At 40.5% G+C, this 24,145-nt stretch overlaps 2 protein-coding genes across 5 annotated transcripts in view; one reads left to right on the top strand and one right to left on the bottom strand.

The window, feature by feature from the left end:
- The window catches only part of RNF13 (ring finger protein 13), a 137,087-nt gene extending 124,191 nt beyond the window's left edge, over positions 1–12,896 (top strand). For all 3 annotated transcript variants that reach the window (XM_019748856.2, XM_074333758.1, XM_074333751.1), the window contains exons 9-10: positions 11,147–11,227; positions 11,506–12,896. In XM_019748856.2, the coding sequence (XP_019604415.2) occupies positions 11,147–11,227; positions 11,506–11,870 (446 nt within the window). In that variant the 3' untranslated portion in view covers positions 11,871–12,896. The remainder of the gene's footprint in view (positions 1–11,146; positions 11,228–11,505) is intronic.
- A 2,833-nt stretch (positions 12,897–15,729) lies between these two features.
- On the bottom strand, positions 15,730–22,484 carry PFN2 (profilin 2). 2 transcript variants are annotated; one of them, XM_019748857.2, is made up of 3 exons: positions 21,523–22,484; positions 19,162–19,354; positions 15,730–17,403 (listed from the first exon to the last, which is right to left on the bottom strand). In XM_019748857.2, the coding sequence occupies exons 1-3, from the start codon at positions 21,652–21,654 to the stop codon at positions 17,306–17,308; spliced, it is 423 nt and encodes a 140-aa protein (XP_019604416.1). In that variant the 5' UTR covers positions 21,655–22,484; the 3' UTR covers positions 15,730–17,305. The 2 variants fall into 2 exon arrangements, with proteins under 2 accessions (XP_019604416.1, XP_019604417.1); XM_019748858.2 differs by having other exon boundaries at positions 15,730–17,083; positions 21,523–21,995.
- Between the last annotated feature and the right edge of the window lie 1,661 nt (positions 22,485–24,145).

Genomic DNA, 24,145 nt, shown 5'->3' with positions numbered 1-24,145 from the left:
ATATCAGTCCTTCCAATCCATGAGCACAGTATATTCTTCCCTTTATTTGTATCCTCTTCAATTTTTTTAATGTCTTATTGTTTTCAGAGTACAGGTCTTTTGCCTCTTTGGATAAATTTATTGACAGTACTCTTTAATTTTTTGGCAATTCATACATTTTCATTTCTTTAGATTTGGTTTCTGGAGATTTAGTTTGTTACTTAAAGTGCCATGGTTCTGTTTCTGTATATATCTTGTATTCTTTTCTTATTGGAATTTTGGCATTTCAAGAATCATTCACCTCTCCAGACTTTGCAGTCTGCTTTCAAACACATAGGACTTTTCCACTCGACACATTCTGGGTATGCGTCCTCTTGTGCTTGTGCATGTTATCTACTTGAAGAGGTTTCCCTGTTTCTATTCAGGAGCTTCCCCCGATGTCTGTGTGTGATTTTGCAGCCTCTGTGCTATAGTAAATTGTGATACTGGAGCTCTACCCAGTGTGTGTCTGTAGTACTGCAGACTCTTGTGCATGGTTGATCCTCTTTGCTCTCAGACCCCCAGTCTGGGCGTCATTCTTGTAAATACTTGGATGTGTCAAGGCGTACATTCTGCACCTTTCCCTCCCTAGGTAGAAGGCAGGACTTGAGGGTTTCCTCCCAAAGGTGCCCGCCAGCGGGGAGAGGCTCTGGTGCAAGAGAGTGGACAATGTTATGAATATTCTTCCTGGGCTTTTATGCTGTTGGTGTCACCCTTGCCTGGGGTGCAAGGACCTTTTAACTGTTTGTTTGGGTTTCTGACAGAGGCATTTGATCTGTTTGTTATTCTTAAGTCTGTGTCTCCATGGCGGAAGGTGGACCTAGGCTTCCTGTTCTGCCATCTTGCTTATACCACTCCTCTCCTTCACTTTTGAAGTGAAGAGTACAGATTTCTGTGTTAGTGGTTTTTATTCCTCTTACCACTAAATATTTCACTCCACTCCCTACTTGCTTGAATGGTTTCTGAAGAGAACTGAATGTTATTCTTCTCTTTGTCCTGTATAGGTATGATTTTTTTTTTAACTCTGGGTTCTTCCAAGATTATTTTTTTGTCTTCAGTTTTTTGCAGTTTGAATATGATGTGTCTAGGTGCGTTTTGGCATTATCCTGCTTGGTGTTCTCTGATTTTTCTGGATCTCTGTTTTGCTGTCTTACATTAACATGGGGAAATTTTCAGTCATTATTGCTTCAAATATTGCTTCTTCTCTTTCTGGTATTCCTATTATGAATATGATGCACCGTGTTTTAATTGTCCTACAGTTCTTTGATTCGTCCCCTCTCTCTTATTACCTATGTCTAGTCCCCAAATCTATGAGTTTTCAAAATGATGATTGGATCTGATCATTTCTGTCCATTTTTGTTGTCACTGTGTCGTGCGAGCCCACATCAGTTTATTACTGGAATCGGGGGTCAAGCAGGTCTGTCTTCCTGTCTCCAGGTTCGCTTCTGCGTCTTAGGCCAGGGCCCCTCAGCACGTTGGTGAAGAATTTGTAAGATGTATTTTCACACGTCAATCAATCATTCCCTGCTTGAAAGCTTTCAGTGGCCTTTCCTGCCTAAGAGATCACATCAGCCCTCATCTTGATATCAGAGCTTTTTATAATTCGGCTCCCCCATACTCATCCAATCTCACTTTCCACTACTCCTTATTTCTAACCTTGCATAACTTTGACACTGCCGTGTTCATTTCTTCTCTGCAATGCTTTTAACTGTTTACTCTTCCAGTAGTGTCTTTTCCTCCTTAGTTTTCCTAAATCCCTTTTATCTTGAAGGCCTGACCCTAGTCCCTCTCTAAGAACTCTTCTCCAGTATCTCCTGGTACAATAAGCACATCTTTCTGTCTTCTGATTATCAATAGGCACAGTATTTATTTCCTCTGTGCAAACATTATATTCCATATAGGACTTTGTTGCATATTTTCTTGTCTTGAGAGTTGGCTGGCACATTCAATATTGAATTAAGATGGTAAAATCTGAGGCCAGTCTTACTCCATCAGTTATAGATATGTAGAATTTGTCTATGTTACATAAAAATATTTAGCTTTATGTGATTAGGTCCTCCACTTAGCAGTTGGAGGCCGAAATCAGGATTTCCTGGGACTTATTCACATTCCTTCAGTAAATATTGACAGAGTACTTTTACTATGTGTCAGGCACTGTTCTAGGTCTCAGAGAAACAGCAATAAACATAACAGAGAAACAAAAACTGCCTTTGTGGGGACAACCAGACAAATAAGAAGTAAAGGCACAAAGCAATAAGTGGGATGAGTGATGGAGGAGGGGATGGGATGCTATTTTAGATAAGACAGGAAGACCTCTCTGAGGGGGACACTTGGAACTGAGATCTAAATGAAGTGAGAAAATAGACAGTTGGGGGAGGGGAGGAGAGAACTTCGCAGGCCAAGGAATAGCAAGTGCAGAGGCCCTGAGGCAACAGTGTGTTTGATCTATTCAGGGCAGAGTAAAGACAATGCGGCTAAAGTGTGTAGTGGTCCAGAGGGGGCGTGGTTAGAGATGAAATCAGTGAGACAGATGGGGTGGCAGATCCCGCCATGGCAAGGACTTGTGACTTTATTGTGCGACATGGTAAAACTTGAATGGGTTTTGAGCAGAAGAATGACATGCTCAGATAACTGTGGAAAAGGGTCCCTCACACTGAGGACTGGAACAGACTAGGTGTTGACAGGGTGAGTCCACGTGGCAGGATCCAGGTAAGAGGCAGATGGTTCCTTGGTAACCGTCCACCGGGAAAGGAACAAATGCTTGTGGCATCTATTATTCTGCATGTATTTATTGGGAGCGTCCTCTATACCACACACGAAGTCAACACTTACGGATATAATGGTGAGTAAAAGCCATAGTCCATCGACTCAGAAAGCTAAGACTATATAACCAGAGTTCAGTCCAACCAGTGGTAGTTGATATTTGTTCTGTGTTGAACTTTTCAAGGGAAAGGTGTTCTGAATTTACTCTTCAAAAGTAAATCAGAAAAGGGAATATTTCTCAGTTCCTCTAAGGCAGTGCTTTTCATAATGGCCACAAAACAGTAACGTAATGTGGTTCCAAACTGGGTAGGAGTTACTGTTGTGGCTGTGGCTCCAGAGAGAACGCTACACTCTTCACTTACTTGAAGATGAACTGTTTTATCATTTCATGTGTAAAAATAGAGATCGCAAGGTCTGCACTGTAGCTTTGAGGGGTTGAGGGGACTGAGAGCTGGATCCACAGGTTAGTTTGTGTCACGACACTCTCAACCTTTATCATCTGCCTGCAGCTGTGATTGCTATGGAGAACTGTGCCTTCAATCCACTGACTTCTAACTGAAGAAGTCAGTGTAACTTATACCAGATAACTTAATCAGGGTTACACTGGATTGGGGTGGGCATTGCACCCAATAAAAATCTGATAACCCTCCCTTTTAGACTTTGTAAGTATATAACACCTGTTACGTAGTGTAAGAGCAAACCACATATTCTGCATTCATGATCTCATTTAGTTCTCAGAGCAGCACAATTAGAAAAGTGTTGTCATGACCATTTTAAAAAGAAGATGAGACTCAGAAAAGTGAATTACCTGAGGTTGCAGAGCTAGCAAAAAGCTAAAGGTAAGAGGCAGGGCTGCAATCCACATTCTTGACTCCAAACACTATACGGGTAAATACTAGCCTACCCTGTCTTTCCTCTTCAGTTACTACCATTTCAAAATAAAATAAATTGCCTCCTGGCTTTAATCTTTCCCATTGCCCTTCTCTCGTCTTCTTCCCACACCCACCTGCACTTACCCTTCTCCACAGCTCACTGTCAAAGAGAAAGAACATTTTTGAGACAAAACTAATTTCCTAAAGGTTCATGTCTACCAGCAGTATGAGAATATTCTTTTCATCATATTTTACATTAACAAGGTAAATTATTTATAGTTCTGCTTTTGTAACCTGTTTTATCCTTTGCTCACATTTCTATTGGGATCTTAGTGTTTTCTTATCAATTTGTATGCACTTTTTAGAAGGAAATTTTATGTCTGATTTTTAGAGTCACCCTTGCTACGTTAAGAATTGTAATAATATTACCTCAATCTAGTCAACAGGCAGAAGTCATCTAGAAAAATTTCTGCAAAAGTAACGTAGACCCTATGCCTCCTCCACTTTAAATCCCAAGTATACCTGAGGCTGCTCAAGGTTTTTGTTTAATTTCCTTTATATGAAGGAAAATTAAAATAATTATTGGATTAGAACACACAAATATTTAAGCATGTACATAAATTTGAGGTTGTTGAAGTTGGCTCTGGAAGGGTATTGCACACCAATTTTCTAGGAGCCTAAAAAGGAATAATGAAAAGGAATATGAAACCTTTGGTACTAAGTACAAGGAAATGCTTTTTAAGTATGATAGTATTTACCATTCTAAAATTCCTTTATTTTTCACTTCAGGATAATGACAAATCTTTGAATCTATTTGCTTCTCTATTCAGAAAGATACTGGGTGAAATTGTAGTTTACCTGCATAATGCATCCAAGTCAGAACCAATAAAGAGTAATATAGGATGGCTGTTTAGAATATAGGGAAAAGTTAGTTTTTAAAAAATTACCCAAAATGGAATTTGGCCAATGCTGAATATCAGTGCTTCTGCCTGAATTTTAAGTTTGTTATATGGATTTATTCATGGTCCCTAAGGTAATCATTTTTATTCTTACTCTCAATGAAGGAATTACCATATTTCAAAAAAAAAAGTTGCTAATATAATGCTCTTTCAGTGGAGTCTGTTTCCTTACTGTGCATGCGTGCACTAGCATTTCATCGTAGGAATGTATAAGAAATGTTTGACCCTTAATTAAAGTTGTAAAATATAGCTGTTATGATGTAGCATCGTAAAAAGGTTTGTAAAAATATGAAACCATGGGAGATAGGAATAAAAAAATGATCTTTGTTCCTTCCCAATGTGTGACAGTTTTAAGACCAAAAGTATTCTCGTTTATGAGTTGGAAACATTTTAATTTCTAAAAAGTGGCTGCTTAAGAGTATTTCTTAAGTTCTTACCTTTTATACACTATGAATCAAAGGGGGGTTATTTAAATGTGAAATTCTAACACATGTGCTAGAAGACAGTACAGCATAATGGTTAAAACTATGCATGGACTTGGGAGTCTGACAGACCTGGGCTGGATTCTGGATCACCGATTTGTTTGGCTGTGTGACCTTGTGCAGGTTTCTTAACCTCTGTGTACATCCCTTCATGTGTAAAGTGTGACTAACCATAGCTACCTCATAATCAGCAATTACTATTACAAAAAGAACCCCTTAAAAATCGTAACTAACATTAGTGTCATCAAAATTCAGTCATTAAACATAACTGCCACAATCATGAAGCAGCATAAGAAAATGTAACTATAAACATTACACTTGTAATTTCTTTCCAGTAACCATAGTTTAAGCTAGTTATATTTTTGTTATAGAATGTTTTGGTAAGGGTGGGATTTGGCATTTAAAGTAAAAGAAAGAGGTATTTTGTCATGTATATTCTAGTGTACTCTAATGGTTTTAGCAAAGATACATAGATATTAGAAAGAAAAAAATGCCAATTGTTGCAATTTTCCTGTAGTTGTAGATGCATTAGATGGTTGAAAACATGAAGGGAAGTGTAAGCCCTTCGGCGGGGCCTCATCACGCCAGTGAGGCACAGCACCAAACTATGGAAGCCTTAAAAGAATTCCCGTAGGCTTGGGATGTAATGGAAATGTTAATGTTAGCGGAAATATTTGCCAACAAACCAAAAAAAAATTTGACTTTTGGGAATGTTCCGTACGCACAGCCTGTCATCAAACCCATAGAAACCACCAGCTTGAGGCGCTGGCACAAGAAGCGTATCTGTAAAGGTTGGTCAGCACTCATGTTTCCCACACTTTGGGGGACATGAGCATCTTAAATCTTCCCAGTTATCTCATTGACCTTCACCTTTGCAGCTCTTTCAGAAATGTTTGCGCTCATTAATAAATGATTTAAATATTGACTTAGCCATTTCCAGCACATATAAAATAATAGGCTTTTAGTTGTCTTCTTGCTTCTGATGCAGCCAACTTCCTTATAAATTTCTTCATTACTCGTTATTCTCCTCAAAATTGCGATTTTTTGAGTTTCCTGGGCCATTCAATTAAAGCACTTCTCTGAGTCTGTAACCATAAGGACTGGTTACCACATGCCGTGTTTCAAAGCAGAGGAAAACCTCTTACGTCTCTGTGGGAGCTGTCTCACCTGCCCCATCAGTATGTGAAGGAGCCAGATCCTGAGATAAAAATGATACAAAATGGGTTTTATATTTGAAATGTTAAGATTCCAGGCATTTTTCTTTTATAGTTTAATCATTGCGATTTTCCAAGACAATATGTATAAAAGGGGAAAGATTTTATTTCAGAGATGGGGGAAAAAAAAGCAATATAGCATTTTATAGCAGATTACCTAAAAAGGGAGCAATACTTGTATAGTTTTTTTTATTTCTTTACCTATTAAGGCATGCTTAGTTTTTCTAACTACATTTAACTGCCTTAAATCTGACCTTAAAAGTAAATATTAGTTCCTTTGCTCAGGGCTCAAAAATAATCAGGAAGAATTCTCAAGTAACTCTGGCTTTAAAAATACTTTAACCCATTGTCTTTTGTTCAAATTTCTTGGCAAGTGTTATGCAGGAGAGGAGAACAGAAGATAAGATTTGTTTAGTTTTATTTGCTGGAAAGAGCTGCCATTGTGTTCTTTACTGGAAAAGCGGGGAGTGAGTGGCAAGGCACACACTTTCTCTGCAAGGACAGTAGTTTTCGCTTTGAAGTGCATGAGTCCAGCGCTACATCTTCTGTGGGCACATTATTTAAAATGTGTGAGAAGCCATTACTTCTCATGAAAGCTGTATGTGTTCAGCTTTGACTGCTGTGTTTAACGCGGAGGAAGCGCACCCTGGCTGCTGTGTGGCCGGTGAGTGTGTGATGAAATAGGACAATTAGGCTGTGCACCGTGCCACACGCACGATGGCTGGGTTGTCTCAGACCAGCTCATGTTTGAGTCATCGCTAGAAATGGTGACTCCTCTTTATGCCTAACTTCATGTCCAAATGTTTTTGTTACAACTTGGCTAAATGCAGGTACCCCGCTCCCCCCAACTTCCGTATTAGTTGGTTCTAGACTGAAAGGCCAGTGTGGATGAAGCAGGAGTGAGGGGGGAGGGGAGACAGGCGTGAGGTGAGGCGGCAGAGGGAGGCAGGGGTCGGATCCTAGGCAGCTGTGGGAAGGCCATCGTAAGCAGCTCAGATTTTATTCTCAGTGGGATGGGGAATCATTTAAATGGAATTGACATGATGTGATTGCCATTTAAAAACAGTCACCCTGGCTGCCATGGAGAAAAACCATATGGGGCAGGAAGAGAAGGGAGACTCTTAGGAATAGACTCTTACAATAATCCAGCTACTGGACCATGGTAATTGAGGAAACCGAAGGGGAGAGATTAAAGATGCGTTTCACATATAAAAGTTGACAGGACTTGGTGCCAGAATGAATGTAGGCTGTAAGGGAAGTGGCGTCAGGGCTATGCCCAGGCCTGATAATCAGTTCCTGCCACTGCAGCGGCTGCCGTAAGTCTGTGGGATCCCTAGTCTGATGGGTCAGTGTTTTTGCGGTACCTCATGACCCAAGATTTTGTGGATAAACTGGGGAGGACTAGGCTTAGAGGGGAAAATCAAAGTTTTGTCCACCTACATAGTATAACTTTAAAAGTGCCTTCGAGAAAATTTTCTGAAACATTATTCAAATAACAATGCCAAAAATGTTCCAGACAGAAGCGTTTCCATATTGTTTCACACAACAAACATGAATCTCACCTCTCCTCCCACTTCTGAACATCTACCCACTAGTAAATTAGCAAAGTCTTTGTTTGATAAAGTCTGGAGGGGTTTTCTATCAGGGTTCTCAACCTCAGCATGACTGACATTTCAGGGGATAATTCTGCTTGGGGGGAACGTGCAGGACATTGCAGGCTGTTGAGCAGCAGCCCTGGCCTACTACATGCCAGCCGCACCCCCAGTTCTGAAAACCAAAAATGGCTCCAGGTATCAGCCAAATGTCCCCGGGAGGCAAAATCGTCCCCAGCTGAGAACTACTGGTTTATACTAAGCAACAGAACTTTCTAGTATGGTGCTGATAGTAACAAAACTAACATTTATTAGCACTTGTTAGAGCCTTTTATGTTACCAGAACCAGAGGACAAATTGGTTATTTAAAAAAATCTGCTAAAGTTGTACATCATAAAGAAATAAATGCCTTAAATTTAAGGTAAAAGTAAATATAAATCCACTCAACAGCCGTGGTCTTGAATATGAATCCACTGACTGAATTTCCAAGTTGTCATGGTACATGGTGCATTTTCTACTATTTTTAGTTTCAGGTATTTTTAAATGGGACAAAAATTAGACTCTGCTTTCATTTTTGCTTTTTATTAATATGTTTGTCCATTTTTTTAAGATTGCGCACCCATACCCTCATTTGATCAAATTTTGGCTGGAGCTGGGTCAGGAGCAACTAGCTTTCATTAAGTGTTCCTAATACAGCCAACCTGGCTTGCAAATAAAACCAGATGTCTTTTATAGTCACAGTTCAAGGGCTATGAATATTTAATGAAATGACACAATCACTCTGAGTACAACCAACAGGTTCAGTGCCCACTGCAGCTGGTTCTTTGTCAGCTCATCTGATGGGACAGAAGCCCGTGGGGGCTGGGGAGCAGCCTCGTAGCCACAGCCTTCAGTGTATCCACCCTAAGGTATCGGGCCTGCTGGGCCAGTTTCCTCAGGGGCAGGTTAAGAGGCGCTGTGTGCACCAAACACTATGTAAAGTATCACGTGCATCATTACTTTTAATCCACAACAATCCTAAAATAGGTATGTTAATATTTGCTTTTCTTTGAGACTACTGAAACATAGAGATGCTGAGTGTCTTGCACAAGGTCACACAGGTAATAAAATGATCAGGATGAGAACCCCAGACATTCTAACATGTGCTTTACGATTTCATCACAAGTCCAAGGCCATGGGGGTTGATTCTCTACAGAGCACCAGGCTCCAGTCTGGTCCGTGATCACAAACTCCACATTTGAATCTTGACCTGTCACCATCAGAGTAAGTGCTCTGGCGAGAACATAAGGGAGATCAATATAAATCCATCACTTGGAAAAATTCAAAGGATTGAGAGGAAAGCTCATTGACTGAAGCTGCAATTCCATACATTTAAGGCTAACCCACATATTACCTGTATTTATTTCCTGTTGATGTGGTAGCAAATTACCACAAACTTAGTGGCTTAAAATGATACAGATTTATTATCTTACTGTTCTGTAGAAGTCCCACACAGGTCTCACGGGGCTAAAAATCAAGACACTAGCAGGGCTGCTGCGTTCTTTTCTGTGGACTCTACAGGAGAATCTTTCCTTGCCATTTCCAGCTGCTAGAGGCCACCAGATTCTTTGGTTTGACACTCCTCCCCTCCATCCGCAAGGAACATTGCATCTCCTTGGCCATTCACCCATAGTCACGGCTCCCTCTGACTTTTGCCTCCGTCCTGTACTTTTAAGGGCCTCTGTGATTACATTGGGCCCCCTTGGATAATGCAGGAGAACCTGCCCACCTTAACAGAGGCTTGGAGTCTTGGCAGGCACGCCTTGGATCAGTCTGCTCCCGTTCAGTTATTGTAACTGTTTTTAATGGACATCGTCACAGAGTTGTAAGACTGAAAGTTTGATTTGTATGAGAAATCAGTCATGATTGAATTGCTTATTAAAACCGTCCTCAAAGCCCACGAAAAAATGGATCAGCTGTATAATTAATTATAGGTATATTGTAGTCCTTCAGTCTCTTTAGTAGTTTGAGATGGGTATAATCAGTCTCACCAAATTCCACACATGAGGTTCTAACACAGAACCTTGTTTTTGTTATAGAACGTATGTGATAGGTGATGGATACCACAGTAACCAAATTCAAGATACTGAACAAAAATTAGTAATTTTCATTAAGCTTTCTATTTAGGACTCCTCCTAAATGTGCTATTTTAAATGATTAAAGGATGTTGAAGATTGTTTCGATAGAACTGTCATATCATTCTGTTGTGTGTCATGTTCATCCAGCCTTTCTATCCAGACACTGGCTTGCTTTCTGACATGCTTCCCAAGGTTGTTACCTGTGTGGGTTGGGCAATGAATTTAACTGTCGTTTGCTCCCTGAGGTTTTTGCAAGTTTTCACCTAACATATTCATTTAATGAAAAACACTGAATTGAAAGTGGTCCCAGTGGTCACTGCCACTACATAAAAAGCCAGTAGTGACTCAAAAAGACTCTATGTGCCATATGATGTAAAAACTTGTAACTACACTTAATTCCAGAAGGAGCTATGATTAAGTAAACTTCCATGATTTAAAGGTGGTAAGTTCAGTAAGAAATTAAAAGGCAGTGATTATGATCAGTAAACAGCCATTAGTGAATACCTGTGTGCCTGGCCTTTTGCTTACATCACCCCGCTTCATCCTCACAGCCCTGCACGGTAGGTAGAATCTTTTCAGACAAAAGAGCTGGATGTCAGAAGTAACTTGCCAAGCAGGCACTACAGAACTGACAAATGTTGGAACGGAAATTTGAAGCTCAATGTCTCGCTCTAAAAGTGTTTTTATCACTAATACAGTTTTAAAAAATTATGTTCTAACATGTTTCCATTTTTATTTAAAAAATGATCCAGAGACTTTAAGAAATCTAAATAGTGAAAATTTGTCTTTTGCATAAAATATTTCAAAACTAGTATTTGAATAGTTAAATAAAACACTTAAGGAATTATGATTATTTTTATAAAAATCTTTTGCAAAGGTAATCAAGGTAAATAATTTTGGCATCCACTTTTTATTTTAGGTAAAAGGTTAATTTAAACTTCAGGTTCCTGAAGTTGAACTTGAAGCAGGTAGGTCCCTGATCTGAACGAAAACAAACAAAAGCAATCGTTTAAAGACAGATAAATCAAAAGGCATTTAAACTCACTGACTGAAGACCTAATTTGAAAAGTTGGAATCGTTAAGAATACGTATCTTTATAATGAATTTTATTTACCGTCTTCTGTTGTAGGAGATGAATATGATGTATGTGCCATTTGTTTGGATGAATATGAAGATGGCGATAAGCTCAGAATCCTTCCCTGTTCCCATGGTATGACAGATTACATTTGCTTGGAATTGACATAGTCAATTTATGTTTAAGTTCAGTGTTAGAAGGGGAGACAGAAAATAGTTATTAGTACACCATAAGCCAGGCCCTGTACTAATTAATAGTCTCATTGAAGGAGGGAGGTGTATTAATAAAAATTTAGTTTTCTTCTTTTCCCTAACATGATGCATGTAGTTCAGAAGAACATGAATAAACATGGTAAGAGATTAATGTTTTCAGCCACATGTACCACCTAAAGATGTGTACTTTTGCTTCAACAGCTTATCACTGCAAGTGTGTAGACCCCTGGTTAACAAAAACCAAGAAAACCTGTCCTGTCTGCAAGCAGAAAGTTGTTTCTTCTGAAGGGGACTCAGACTCTGAAACAGACAGTAGTCAAGAGGAGAACGAAGTGTCCGAACACACCCCGTTACTTAGACCTTTGGCTTCTGCCAGCACCCCGTCATTTGGGGCTTTGTCGGAGTCCCACTCACATCAGAACATGCCCGAGTCTTCAGACTATGAGGATGATGACAATGAGGTCACTGACAGCAGCGATGCAGAGAACGAAATCGGCGAGCACAGTGTCGTGGTCCAGTTGCAGGCGAACGGCGAACGGGGTTACAACATAGCAAATACCGTTTGACCTTCAGAGGGCCATGGGGTGATTTCCCTGTAAAATGTTTATTTAGGTATATAATTTGACTTTTTTGCTCCCTTCAGAGATTTGTGTAGAAATAACTTATTTTTCAGTATTCTACTGTTTTAACCAGATCACTGGAACAGGTGTTTTTGATCTGGTATTTATCTACAGGAGTGTACTGCATTTCACTAATAACTAATAGACTGGTACTATAACTCAAGCATTAAATCAACTTATTTTGGAATGAAACATAGCAAAAACATTAAAAAAAAAATCCTTCAGTATAGCTTGCAGTTAAGACCTAGATCAGAGTATGCCAATTTGGGTTTTACACACGAGGTCAGTGCTGTGGCCCCCTAGCATGAGCCAAGCTGACTTCCGCCTCCATAAAGTTACCTCCAGTTGTTGAGCTGGAATGTTTGTTCTGGTATCACCCCAGACTGCTGTGTCAGTGAGAGGCCACAAGGGAATTTAGCACTTTTCCTCCTATCGGCACCACAGAGAAACTCAAAGCTTTTTCCCTTTCTATTCCCAAGTAGCCTTGTCTTGATAGGAACAGTCTGTACTAGTGCAAATTTCAGGTTTTAAGGGTTTTAATACTATAGTGTTACGTATGAATTTGATTCATCAACTAATGTCTCTGAACTTACCGAACTTCAGTATCCTTAAGGGTTTTGTGTTGTGATCAAAGCAAAAAGGAAATGCTGTACAAAAACACCAAACTTCAGCAACTGTTAATACACAGATCATATACCTCTTAATAAAGAGCATCTTATGCTAATTTAATATAGCCCTGCTAAACTGTACAGAGGAAATTGTTCAAGTATTGGATTTGAAAATTGCTTATGTTTAATAGAATAATATAGTTAAACAATGTATTATGAAAAGCTAAATTATATTATACATCATTGTAACTATGTAGAAAATGTAGACTTATGTATAATCAAAATGCTAAGAATTTTTATATGGCCTTGTATGAAGGGAGTTTGAATGTTAATAAACACATTTTCCACTTTAAGAACTGGCAAATATTTGTTGTACTGTATGATTACCATATTAGCCTTATCTTTAGATGCACAGTGCTGTAAAGGTATAATGATTAAGGTAACAGGTCAGATTAAACACCTATCACCTTAGAATTTTGTACAAGGTAACTGCTCACAAGCAATTAGGTAATTCCCCAAAAAGTTACAATTGCAGCCAGTCATTTGAACAATAGTGTACATTATGGTGCCGTTGTAATTCCAGTACATCCTACAGTAGTAGGCTGCCTTGAAAGGATAAATATCTGGAGGTATCTGCATTGACATGGGAAATTGTTAGTGAACAAAAGCATATTGGAGAATATACACAGGAGCTTTTTGTTGTAAAAAGAAAAATACATTTTAAAAGAAATGTAACACTAGTAGGGGGAATTTCACTTTCTGAATTTTTTAGGAAAATCCTTATAATCGACAACAAAAAAAGGTATGTCCACTTAGGAAAATAAAAGTTTAAATTCAGTATCTACTGTCTGATACCACCTCATTTCCATCCCCTTCCAACACTCCCATTTCAAAAACACAGGCCTGAGAAACAGAACATTTATTGTAGTTAGCAAAGCTTTGGAATTTGACATATTTGTATGGCCCTAGCCTTTCTAAACCTGTTTAATCATTTGTATAATTTCATTTAAACCAAGGTAGGGTGTGAGGATAAAACACTGAACTCAGTGCCTGGCACATAAATACACAATAATAGCTTTAATAATTATTAAAGTAAATAATAAAAACATAGTACCTAAAACAATTTTTTAAGAAAAGGGAAAAGTTAAAAGTCACTGTAATGTACGTGTATTAGATGGTCCCTCAGTTCTTAATCCACAATTCAGATCAAGGATCTGTTTCCTTTAAATCTAAGTTAGGAATTTTATGAGGCAAAAATTATTTTTTTTTGTAAACTTCAAACTGTTACTTTGAGTTGAAAAATTAATGAAGTGTCTTAAATAGTACTGTCTAGGATTATTACTAGTTACAATACTCGAATTCTTCTGTTTTGGTGGTGTAAGTATACAACCTCGTAAACAGGACATTAAATAAAATCCAGTATCAAATACCATCATAATTTAATTTTTATTGTAAAAATATGGTCACCTGGAAACTTACCCCAGAAATAAATTTATCTTGATATTTTGCCTTTAGAAACACATACCTAAAATACATGTAAGATTACATACTCTATTACACTCTATGTAACATGTTTATATCCCGTTAATTAACATTCATTGGTGAGCATTTTCTCATGTCATTCTTCAATGACTATTTCATCCTCTGGACAATCATTCATACAACCCATAACCTTGAAAGGTAAATTTTGTAGTCTTTTTAGATCAGTTATTGTTAAGTAATACGGTGTGATGGATGTTCAGGTGTATTAATTTGTGTAACTCCATTTCCTTAGGTTAAATTCCTAGAACTAAGTACAAAGATATATGCATATGTTTGCATCAGTGTTTTTCTAATAAAATTGTGGACAGAGGGCCAATGACTAGTTTCATTGTTTACTATTTTAGTGATACACTGTCCTCTACCTTCTTCTGCTCACCTCCTCACATCCCTGACACACATCCCCTCACCGACTTACAGGTTCATTCCTTAAGGGTTTCACAGTTGTTTGCTGCTTTCCACTTACCCTAACAGTTCTTCACAACTGAAGTGTGAATATATATTAATGTATATTACCATAAAATCTCAAATCATCGCAACCCAACCACCAAATTTTCATTTGACTAACCTTGTGTTCCTAAAAAGGATCTTAACAGGTCAAGAAGTTGAGGTTTTTGTTGCTGTTGTTTTACAATTTCTACAGTATGCCCAACTACCAAAGTAGCCCCAAATCCCTATTTTCCATACTTGTACATCTCTGTATGTACAATCAAATTCAGAACTACTGCCTGACAACTCTCTCAAAGCAAAAAATTTATTTATGCACAGTATGTTTTAAGTAAGGCAGAGAGATTAATTCCCATTCTCCAATCCACTGTTTTTCAAACGGTAGCATACAGGCCGCTAAAGTGAATCCGAATGACCTGGCAATTGTTTCTAAAGGAGCTCCTGGGGCTTATGGAATCACCATCTCCAGGATGGACCTCTAGAGCCCGGAATTTGCATTATAACCGGCTCCCCAGTTTTACTTAGACCCACCAACTTCTGAGCACCCCTGCTCTGAGCTTCTGCTCCACAGTTCCTGGTAATGATTTAATATTAAACTAACATATTTACTAAATTTCAATACATCTCAGGGAACTTACAACCTCTGGGACTAAACTTGACTTACATAATAGCCATTGTTAGTATGTCACTCCAAAGCCAGTAACTGCAAGAACACCCCAGTTATCTTATATGCTGCCTAAGGAATGTATAAGTGATTATACGAGGGTCCCAGCTGGCTGACTTCAGCCTGCCAACACAGCCTCCAAATCTAGAGAAGTCATATGCCATTTCAGCACAGAAGAACCCACAATGCAGAAACCCTTTTTGGTACTCGGGCCCTTACTGTTCACTGGATTTCACATTTAGAGACCAGCAACAAGAGAAAAATATTTAATTTCTAGTAGATACAGTAATTTTCCACTCAAGCCTGAAGATGAGACTGAGATGACTAAAAGCCATTTTTAAAAGATCAAAACCCATTAAAAAGATATTCCCAGGCACTCATTTTATTTATAATAAATACTACAGGAAATAGAATAGGCCATCAACTCAATTTTTTAAAAGATTTTATGCTTGCAGCAGAGTTGGCCTGTTCTGTATATTCCCATTATGTCAAAAATCAACTATAACAGTAAGCCAACAATTTATATAAACAACAGGAGTCTAGAATATTTGGTTGGAATAAATTTATTTCATCTGTCTGTAAACAAGGTGTTTAATAGTTATGGCATTTTTTTAAATGCATATTAAATCAGATGAGTTAGACTGTATCCCAGATGTAACAAAGTGCAGGGAAAGAAATGGACAAATCAGCAACAAGATTTGTTTTTAAACCTGTACATTATCCACAAGGCCCAAACAATAGAAGCAAATACTAGAATGTCCCTAAAGTAGTGCCATTCGAAAGAAACCTTTTATAGGTCAGTTAAAATCCATCTCACAATAGCAACAGTTCATTTTAACAATAGTATGGCACAGGATACATATGAAAAAAAATTCATCACAAGACAGCCAAGTCCACAATAATGCAACTTCATATAAAAACTCAAGCTGCAAATAAAAATTGGTCCTATGAAGAACAAACTGGACACACTCCAGATGGTTACGTTGGGATACCTAATGTCCATAATGGCAGCCTTTTACAATTTTACTAAAGAGTAGAGCTGGTGTGCAAAGAAAAAGACGAACAAAAATGTGAGCTATTGCAGTGATGGAATGTCCCTGGGGTTCGATCAGTAAGGTCACCGTAAGGTCATGGGAGGAAGTGCCTTTTGCTCTTGTTTTGCAGTTGCACTCTTTGTATGTCCTGTAGACACTATGAAAAAAGATTTGTCTACTCAAGTGCAACAACAATACTAGAAGCAAACTACTGCAGCTCTCAATAGCTCGTCAACAAAAGGGATTATTAATTGGTTAAATAAACCAGGCACTGCATAAAATAAGATGGAAGCAAACCAAATACCTTATGTGCGAAGGGAGGGGGGTGAGAAAAGAGGTGAAGAAAGATGCATGCACTACCTCCCAACCATGCGCTACAAAAGGAAGACTAAATGAGCTAAGTAAATGCTCAAAGTGCTGAAAAGACATTGATCAAATTAGAGATTGTACAACCGGCACCTTGCTTAATAGTAACTTATTTTAGTAATCAATATCCCATTAATTGCTAAGACAAAGTGATGCCCAACTTGGCATGCCCCCTCCCCCCAAATTTCAAGGTATCATGCAAATCATTATTGTGCTGCAATTATGTTGCCAGAGAAGGGTTGATTACATACAGTGGTTAACATACAAATGATCTACAGGGCAAACAGGAATCATGACATTAGAAAATAGGTGAAGAAAAATTAGCCACCATATAGTCTGGTAGCATTGTGACCATATTGGGGTGGTGATGAAGACAGTTGCTAGGTAGATGGGGAGAGGCTGCTTACACATCAGACCTCCTCAGGTATAAAGCGAGTTCATATGCTTTCTTGTTAAGTGTGCCTCCGTGGACACCTTCCTTTCCCATCACTATAACCAATGCTGGAGTACACAAGGAAACAAAACAAAAGTGAACAGAATTATTTAAGGGGGGGAGGGCAGAAAGAAAGACCTTTCCCCACCAACAGAGGGATACAAAGGAGACACAGGTTCATACCCCATCACCCTGCATTGCTAATAAAATTTCCAGAATTAAGACTCAAGCTTACAGCTAGGAAAGTTTAAGAGCAATTTTCCCCTAATACTTAACAGTCTGCCTAGCAGCTAGAACCCAGAGTCTCTCAAGTATTTTGCCATTGAGTATGCCTTCTTATTCAATCCGCCTCCATGGACCCCTTCTTTTCCCATTACAAAGACCAAGACTGAAAGAGAAAGAAGAAAAGTGTTTCAAAAGAAGTGTTAATCAAGAAAGTCACATAAGTTTTAGCAGACAGAACCCCAATTAATAAGTTAACATTAAGTCAGTTTCCATGAACTGTCAAGCACTGAAATCAACTAGGTCTCCAAAACGAGAACTTTCAAACTAGTTATATGCTAAAACCATTATAACTATTAATTGCATCTTGGAAGTCCAATCAATGCAGCTGCAGCTCTGTATAAAAATATCTTTAGCTAGGAGAAAAAATAAGTGTGCTCATTTATCTCCTAGGGCAAAAAAAATTCTGGTTAGTATGACAAATACATATTAGACTGGCTCCCAAAATATAAACTTAAAACTTAGGTGATTATTATTTACAAAATTCTTCCAATTTAACAAGCTTGATTAAGTATGAAGTCTTACTTGTGAGGCTAAATGTGCCTATTAACTTCCGGAGGAAAACCAAGGACAAATTCTAGGAGCATTTTCAGTGCTACTGAAAAAAGGCCAAATTAAAAGGCTTGTGCTTACTTACTGATATCCTCACTGTTCTAGCTTTGTTTTTAATTGAATCTAAAATCCTGAAATAGATTTTCTATTTCCAACAACAGGTTCTTCTATGATGCAGTTCAAAGGTCTATCCCCAGAATACATGTGTATGTCAGATTTTATATTCACTGCCACTAGATGTCAGCAGTGCTATATGGTATGAAAATCTCATTCTGGTTTTGTTACATGGTTGATGCTTTTTAATATTTACCTGAGCTCAGCTAATATTTAAAGAGATTAATCTATTATTTCAGTTACCTATTTTCCTATAGAGAAATATTCATACACATCAACTCACATCAGAATAAGAGGAACCTTTAGGACAGTCACAGGGAGTTGGTAGGACCATTAAAGTAAATTACAGCTCAGAGTAGCTTCAAGTTCTTCACATGGTAGATTTGGTCTTATTAGATATGCCAAGTCTGCTATATGAGACTACACAAGCCCTCTTTATTTACAAAATATTTACACAGGTTAACACATTTAAATATATTTGTAAATTAATTCGATGTCATAATAAACCTCAATTTTGAAAGTTCAAAGAAGTAGTGAGACTTATTTAGTGTGGTAAGAATTTCTGCAATGTTGACAACAGTCAGGAAACACCAGAATTTCTGGATCAAATGAAATAGAATTTCCTACTTTTCAAATCTAAATCACAGACACACTCAGTCTTTGAGAATATTTTAGTAAAAGGACAACTTACTCCAAAACCCTAATTCTAATTATTTCTCTCTTCCCTAGCAATGTTTCCAATAGAAAAATGAGCCAATGTTAATTTTTCCTTATTTTATGCTGAGCAATGAATGATCAAAATGTAAGCAAGAAAGAAAAAGATGAGATCCAAAAGTCAGACTCAAAAGGACTAAAGTAACCAAACAATGTGAACAATTTAACAATCTGGATACACCCTAAGATTATCATTTGATGTGGCAAGCACTTTAAGAAACAAATTTAGGTTTTCAGTTTACTAAAGCTGAAACGGCAGAGTTGATATGAATAAAGTCGTATCTTTAGAATAACGCCAGGATCTCAGAGACTAGGCTGTGTATGCGGTAAATCTAACGCAGTACCTCACTTCAGTGCTGGGCAGTTCACGAAAACCACCTTAATCGCCATTATGGACTAACACTTTTATTCCGAATGTTAAAGGAACCGCTTAATGAGTTGTAATGTAGCATGCAACTTTGAACCAAAAAAGTGCCTTGCTTACCTCTACCAGCTCTGCCCACAGCAACGTTGTATGTTGGCTCCCCACCTTGACTCTTTGTCCGGATGTCCATTGTGCAGTCCCCATCGACGTATAGGCTATCTCTGATCACTGAGCACTTCTTTGCGCCAAGAGTCAAACCGTTGGTAAAGAAACCTTCTCGGTCTTTTCCTACAATCATATCTATTTCTACTGGCTGCCCCCCCCAAAACAAAGAAAAGAAAAAGGGGGAAAAAACATGAAGTTACAGTTAATTCCTTTCAGGCCTTGATATAACAGGAAAGACTATGCCAAGTTTGTACTACCAGTACGAGACATCCACATTTCACTAATGTAAAATCAAGTTTCAGTCTTTTAAAAGAATTACTTAATCTTACATGATTACATGTTTTATATTAATTAGATTTTAGTTAACAGTGTAGTCTACTAATTAAAGACTAGTCTATGAAAAGAATCTATGAACAGTTGGTAGCTGACACCAGATAAACTACAAACTTATTTATAAACTGTATCAAGTCAGGTGGGACCTGAAGTACTTATGTAATGGTAAGGATTCACCTATAAACTTTCAGCAACAGCTTGTCTATCATATTCAGTTACATTACAGTAAGTCCCGTTGCATCAAATTTAAACTTGCTTGAAAGTCTCCTGAAATAAAGCCCATGCTTAGCCGGTCTGTTCACTTCTACTCTGCTTCAAATAGCTTGACATCTCCCCTCCCCCACAGCATGAACTTCAAACTCGAGACCTCAGCGCATTCCCAAATTCATATTTCCCTCCTATTTTTGTAGCCACTACTCCTTTTTCTCTCCCACTTACCTTCCCCTCCCACCTCAGTAATCAGTTTTCCTTCTGGGCAAATGAAAAGAGGATTCTGTCTGTAGCACTGCAGTAGGCAATGGTAGAAGAACAGAGAAAATGGAGGGGGATTTGGAAAGAAACTGAGGTAGCCACCAGAACCGGAAAGGAGAAAACGTGCATTCTAACATTCCATGAATAAGAAGGAAGGCGTCGCCCCCATCAGAACTGCAGAGTCATAGCAGGCCCCAGCCATTTCCAAGCACACTCCCGCAATCTTCCCAGCCAGACAGCGGGAACTCACACACAAAGACAGGAGGACTGCAGAGAAAAAAGTTGATCACCAGATACCTATTCCCGGTAAGAATTGTCGTCCACTGCGGTTAGGGGAGACCTTTAAGTGCGAGCATCAAGGACTGAGTTCTACCCAGTTAGATCTTAAACCATGTCAAGTAGTACAAGAATAATTAGTAGCACCCGTAATAGGGGGCCTGATTTTAGCGTTTGATGGGAAGGGAGCATGAGACTAAAAAATTAAGAGACTGGCCCTATATGTGACACAATTGTCACAATTTTAGAAAGAGCCTTGTGCAGAAAGCAGCAAAACAATAAAGCAGCACTAGAGGCTTAGTGACAATTATTCTCCACATGTGGCAACCAAGCCAAAATCATCAAGTCACAAAATCAGGCGCTGTGAAGCACAAATCTGCATTAGTTCCTTACTATCATCACTAAAGAGCTCCCTCTTCAAGGGACTCCAAGAGACTTGGAGAAGTGAGGTGTCCCCTTGGTCCTCGCAGATTACTCAAAGCCCCACAAAAGCACCCCCTTTTTTGGAGCTATGTTGCGTAATTGGGGATAACGGTATATCGATGAATCTCCATAGGAGGAGAGAAATCAATGGCAGTTCGCCATCTTGGAGAATTAAAAAAAAAAAAAATCCTATGGAGGCAGAGCTGAAGTCGAGATTCACGAATCCACCTACGTTGTGGGCGTACATTTCCCTCAAGCCCCAGAGGCCTGGACACCGGCAAACCTACGCAAAGTCGCCGCGAGGATCCCGGGGGCCGGGCAGCCGCCACCTCCCACAGCCCGCGGCGCGGGCGGCGCGCTGTCCGCGGCGCGAAGGGTGGCCCGGCCGCGAGAGGACCCTCGCCCCGGCCCAGTGCGCCCCGGCCTGGCACCTCGGGCCCCCGCTTCACCCCGGGACGTGCAAAGCAAACCTCAGGCTTCCCGGGTACCTGAGGGAGACGCACGAGGGCAAAAAAGGCGACCCCCCACCCCGCTCCGGCCGGTGCGTGCTCCCTCCCCCAGCTTCCCCCAGACCCGCACTGGGAACGCGGGGAGCTGGGCCGCCGCCCCCGCCTGTCAGTGCAGCCCCTGGCGAGGGGGCGTCCCCGGGCCTCGGCCTCCCCGCCCGCCCGGCAGCCGCATCCTCGGCGCCGGCCGCCTCGCACACCTGCCCGCGCGGCCCTCCGTGCCCCGGGCCCGCGCTGCGGCGCCCCCACGGCCGGCCGGCACCACTCAGGTCGGGGGACGGGTACCCGCGCCGCGGCCGGTCCTCACCGTAATGCTCTGGAAGACGCCCCCGGCCGTGGCTGCCCAGACGTATTTGGCGTCGCAGTAGCCGACAATGGCGGCCTCCTGGCAGCAGCCATCGCACATCAGGTTATCCACGTAGCTCTGCCAACCGGCCATCTTCGAGCCCTTCGCACTGCAGCGGGTACGCGAGGAGCAGCAGGCGCAGCGGCGGCGGCGGCGGTAGCGGGTGGCGGCGGCGCGGGGGGAGGCGGGGCGGGGGCGGGGAGGAGGCGGCTCTGCGCAGGCACCGACCGCCCCCCTCCCCGAGGAGCTGCGGTGGGAGGACGCGGAGACGGCAGCGAGGAAGAAGCTGTGGAGGGCGCCCGGCCCGGCTGCCCGCCCGCAGCCACGGGGCTGACTAACCAGCGGCGGGAGGCTGCGGAGTGGCTGTGCTGGCGGCGGCGGCGGTAGCGGCAGCTGCTCCTCAGCGCGGCGCTCCCCGTTCTCCGCGGTCACGGCGGAACGTACGCGCGCGCGTGCGTGCGATCCTTCCGCGGTGCCCCGACTCGGAGGGTCCCGGGAAGGCAGAAGGAGACTGAGGCGGGGGCGCGGAGGGATACCGCTCCGGTACAGTCACGGCCGCCACGTGCGGGAAACCGGGACCGGCGCGGCCGGGTGGCTGCCGGTGGCGGAGCCTCGGACCCGGGCGCGTGCAGAGGACGTGTCCCCCATCGCATTAGGCCCCCCAGGGACGGCGGTGTCTGTCCCAGCGGCCGGCCTGCGATGCGCCTCTTCTGCGTGGCTCGGGATGCGGAATCTTGAGCCTGGGTGTCGGATTGCAGCGTTGCCCTAGTGACGGGATGCGGAGCGTTGACTCCTGTTTGTGGTGGGGGTGGCTGGTGATAGCGTCGCGCACGCTCGTCCCGGCGTCCCAATGGGACCCTCTTCCCTGGACCCCTGTGTCCCTCGGCTGTAAAGGCAGCCGAGCGGGCGCGCTCCGGCGTCCTGAAATCAGAGCAGGCGTTGGTGGCTCGTCGGAACGTTTCTGAGTTTTGCGGACCTTTCATTGTTGCCTCGTTTGGGTACCAGGGGCCTCTCGTTATGTGTATTCTTTGATTGGAAGAACGCCTCTCCCCTTAATGTTGCTAATCACGTGTGGCTAAATTGCTCGTAAATTCCGAATAGCGACCTATGCAAACTATTTTTTGTTAACTGGGAAAGTTATTGGTGGGTTGAAGAAATCGCTGAAAATACAAAAAATAAAAATCTAAGAAAAGGTTCACTGAATGAACATAGTAATATTTCTGCTCTTGAAGAGTAAAATAATTTCGGGACCCAGATCTGAAAATGGCTTGTATTTACAAAGTAAACGATGGGTAGAGTCCCTGTGAATCTCGCATCATCTGTAAGTAACCTCTGAGCGCTATGACTAGACAAGGAATTAGGGGACGTCCTACAACAATTTCAGTTGTAAGTGAACAAAGATGATCTGCCAATCGAAGGAAACGAAAACATTTAAAACGTCAAAAAGCTGATTTTCAACTTTTAAGTTACCGTGTAGTCACAGTTGGTGACAGGAGGATTACACGGAGGTAGCTCAGGAAAGAAGACAAAAACGTTGCTAAGCAATCTAATTGGTTCAGAAGTTTTATATTTTTTCTGCTGTTTGTTTGAAATGTACATCTACTGCCAAGAGGTGGGGGAAAGCACAGTAGAAAGCCCCAAGTCAGAAACCTATCAGATTAGCACTTTATGCCAATGATCAGATGATTTGGAATATCTATTCAGAATAAAATGTGTGCAAAAAATTGTTTACATTTTGCAAGTGTGCCTCCTACCTGGTTTAGTTACACTTGTTCTTTACTGCACCGCCTTTTTGTAGTGGTTATTAATGGTTTTAATGCTTTAATTTTAGCAGATTGTCACCTTGAAAGTTAATGTTACAGTGTGCTGATAACATGGATATGGTCACTTTGTGGGAATTCATCAAGCTGTACAATTATGATTTGTGCTTTTGGTATGCATGCTATAATTCAATTAATTTGAACAGTAAACAGATAATGAGAGGAAAGAGAAATAATAAAATACTGACAGTTTAAAGAAGTATATTGAAATCGAGTTTTATTTATTCTGAAGTTTTTAAGATTTCATTTCTAGACTTGTAATATCAAAGGTGGAAATAACTGCATTCTATTATTATTCTTTTATTGTCTTTAAACAGAAAAAAGATTAGACTAACTGAATATTCTGGATATTCAAATCTCAAAAGATTCTAAAATACATCTGTTGGATAAGACATAAGAGTTTAGAATTTTTGTCATTTTTCTATATTTTTCAAAATGTAACGATACATTTTACAATGATGGTTTTACTTTTCCAACATAGTGTTATTTCCTAGAACTGCATATAGTGAAATTTAAACAACTATGAAAAATATATTCTGTGTATTGATTAACTAGGTTTTACAGTTTAGATTTTTAGATGATATGTTCAAAGAGAATCTCCGTTTTCAACAGTATGATAAAAAATCTTGTGCTGATTTTCTTTAGAACCAGCTTCCTAGCATGCTGCTTTGTTTTCTATTTGTATACAAAGATCTGTTCCTATTTTATATAATTACTGCTTACCACAAGATGTTTCAAAAAGTATAAGTAGAGGTAGAAAACAC

This window comes from Rhinolophus sinicus, linkage group LG01 (assembly GCF_036562045.2).
Source record: "Rhinolophus sinicus isolate RSC01 linkage group LG01, ASM3656204v1, whole genome shotgun sequence".
Taxonomy (NCBI): Eukaryota; Metazoa; Chordata; class Mammalia; order Chiroptera; family Rhinolophidae; genus Rhinolophus; species Rhinolophus sinicus.
The sequence above is the reverse complement of the archived record's forward strand: the minus strand, read 5'-3'. Positions and strand labels throughout refer to the sequence as shown.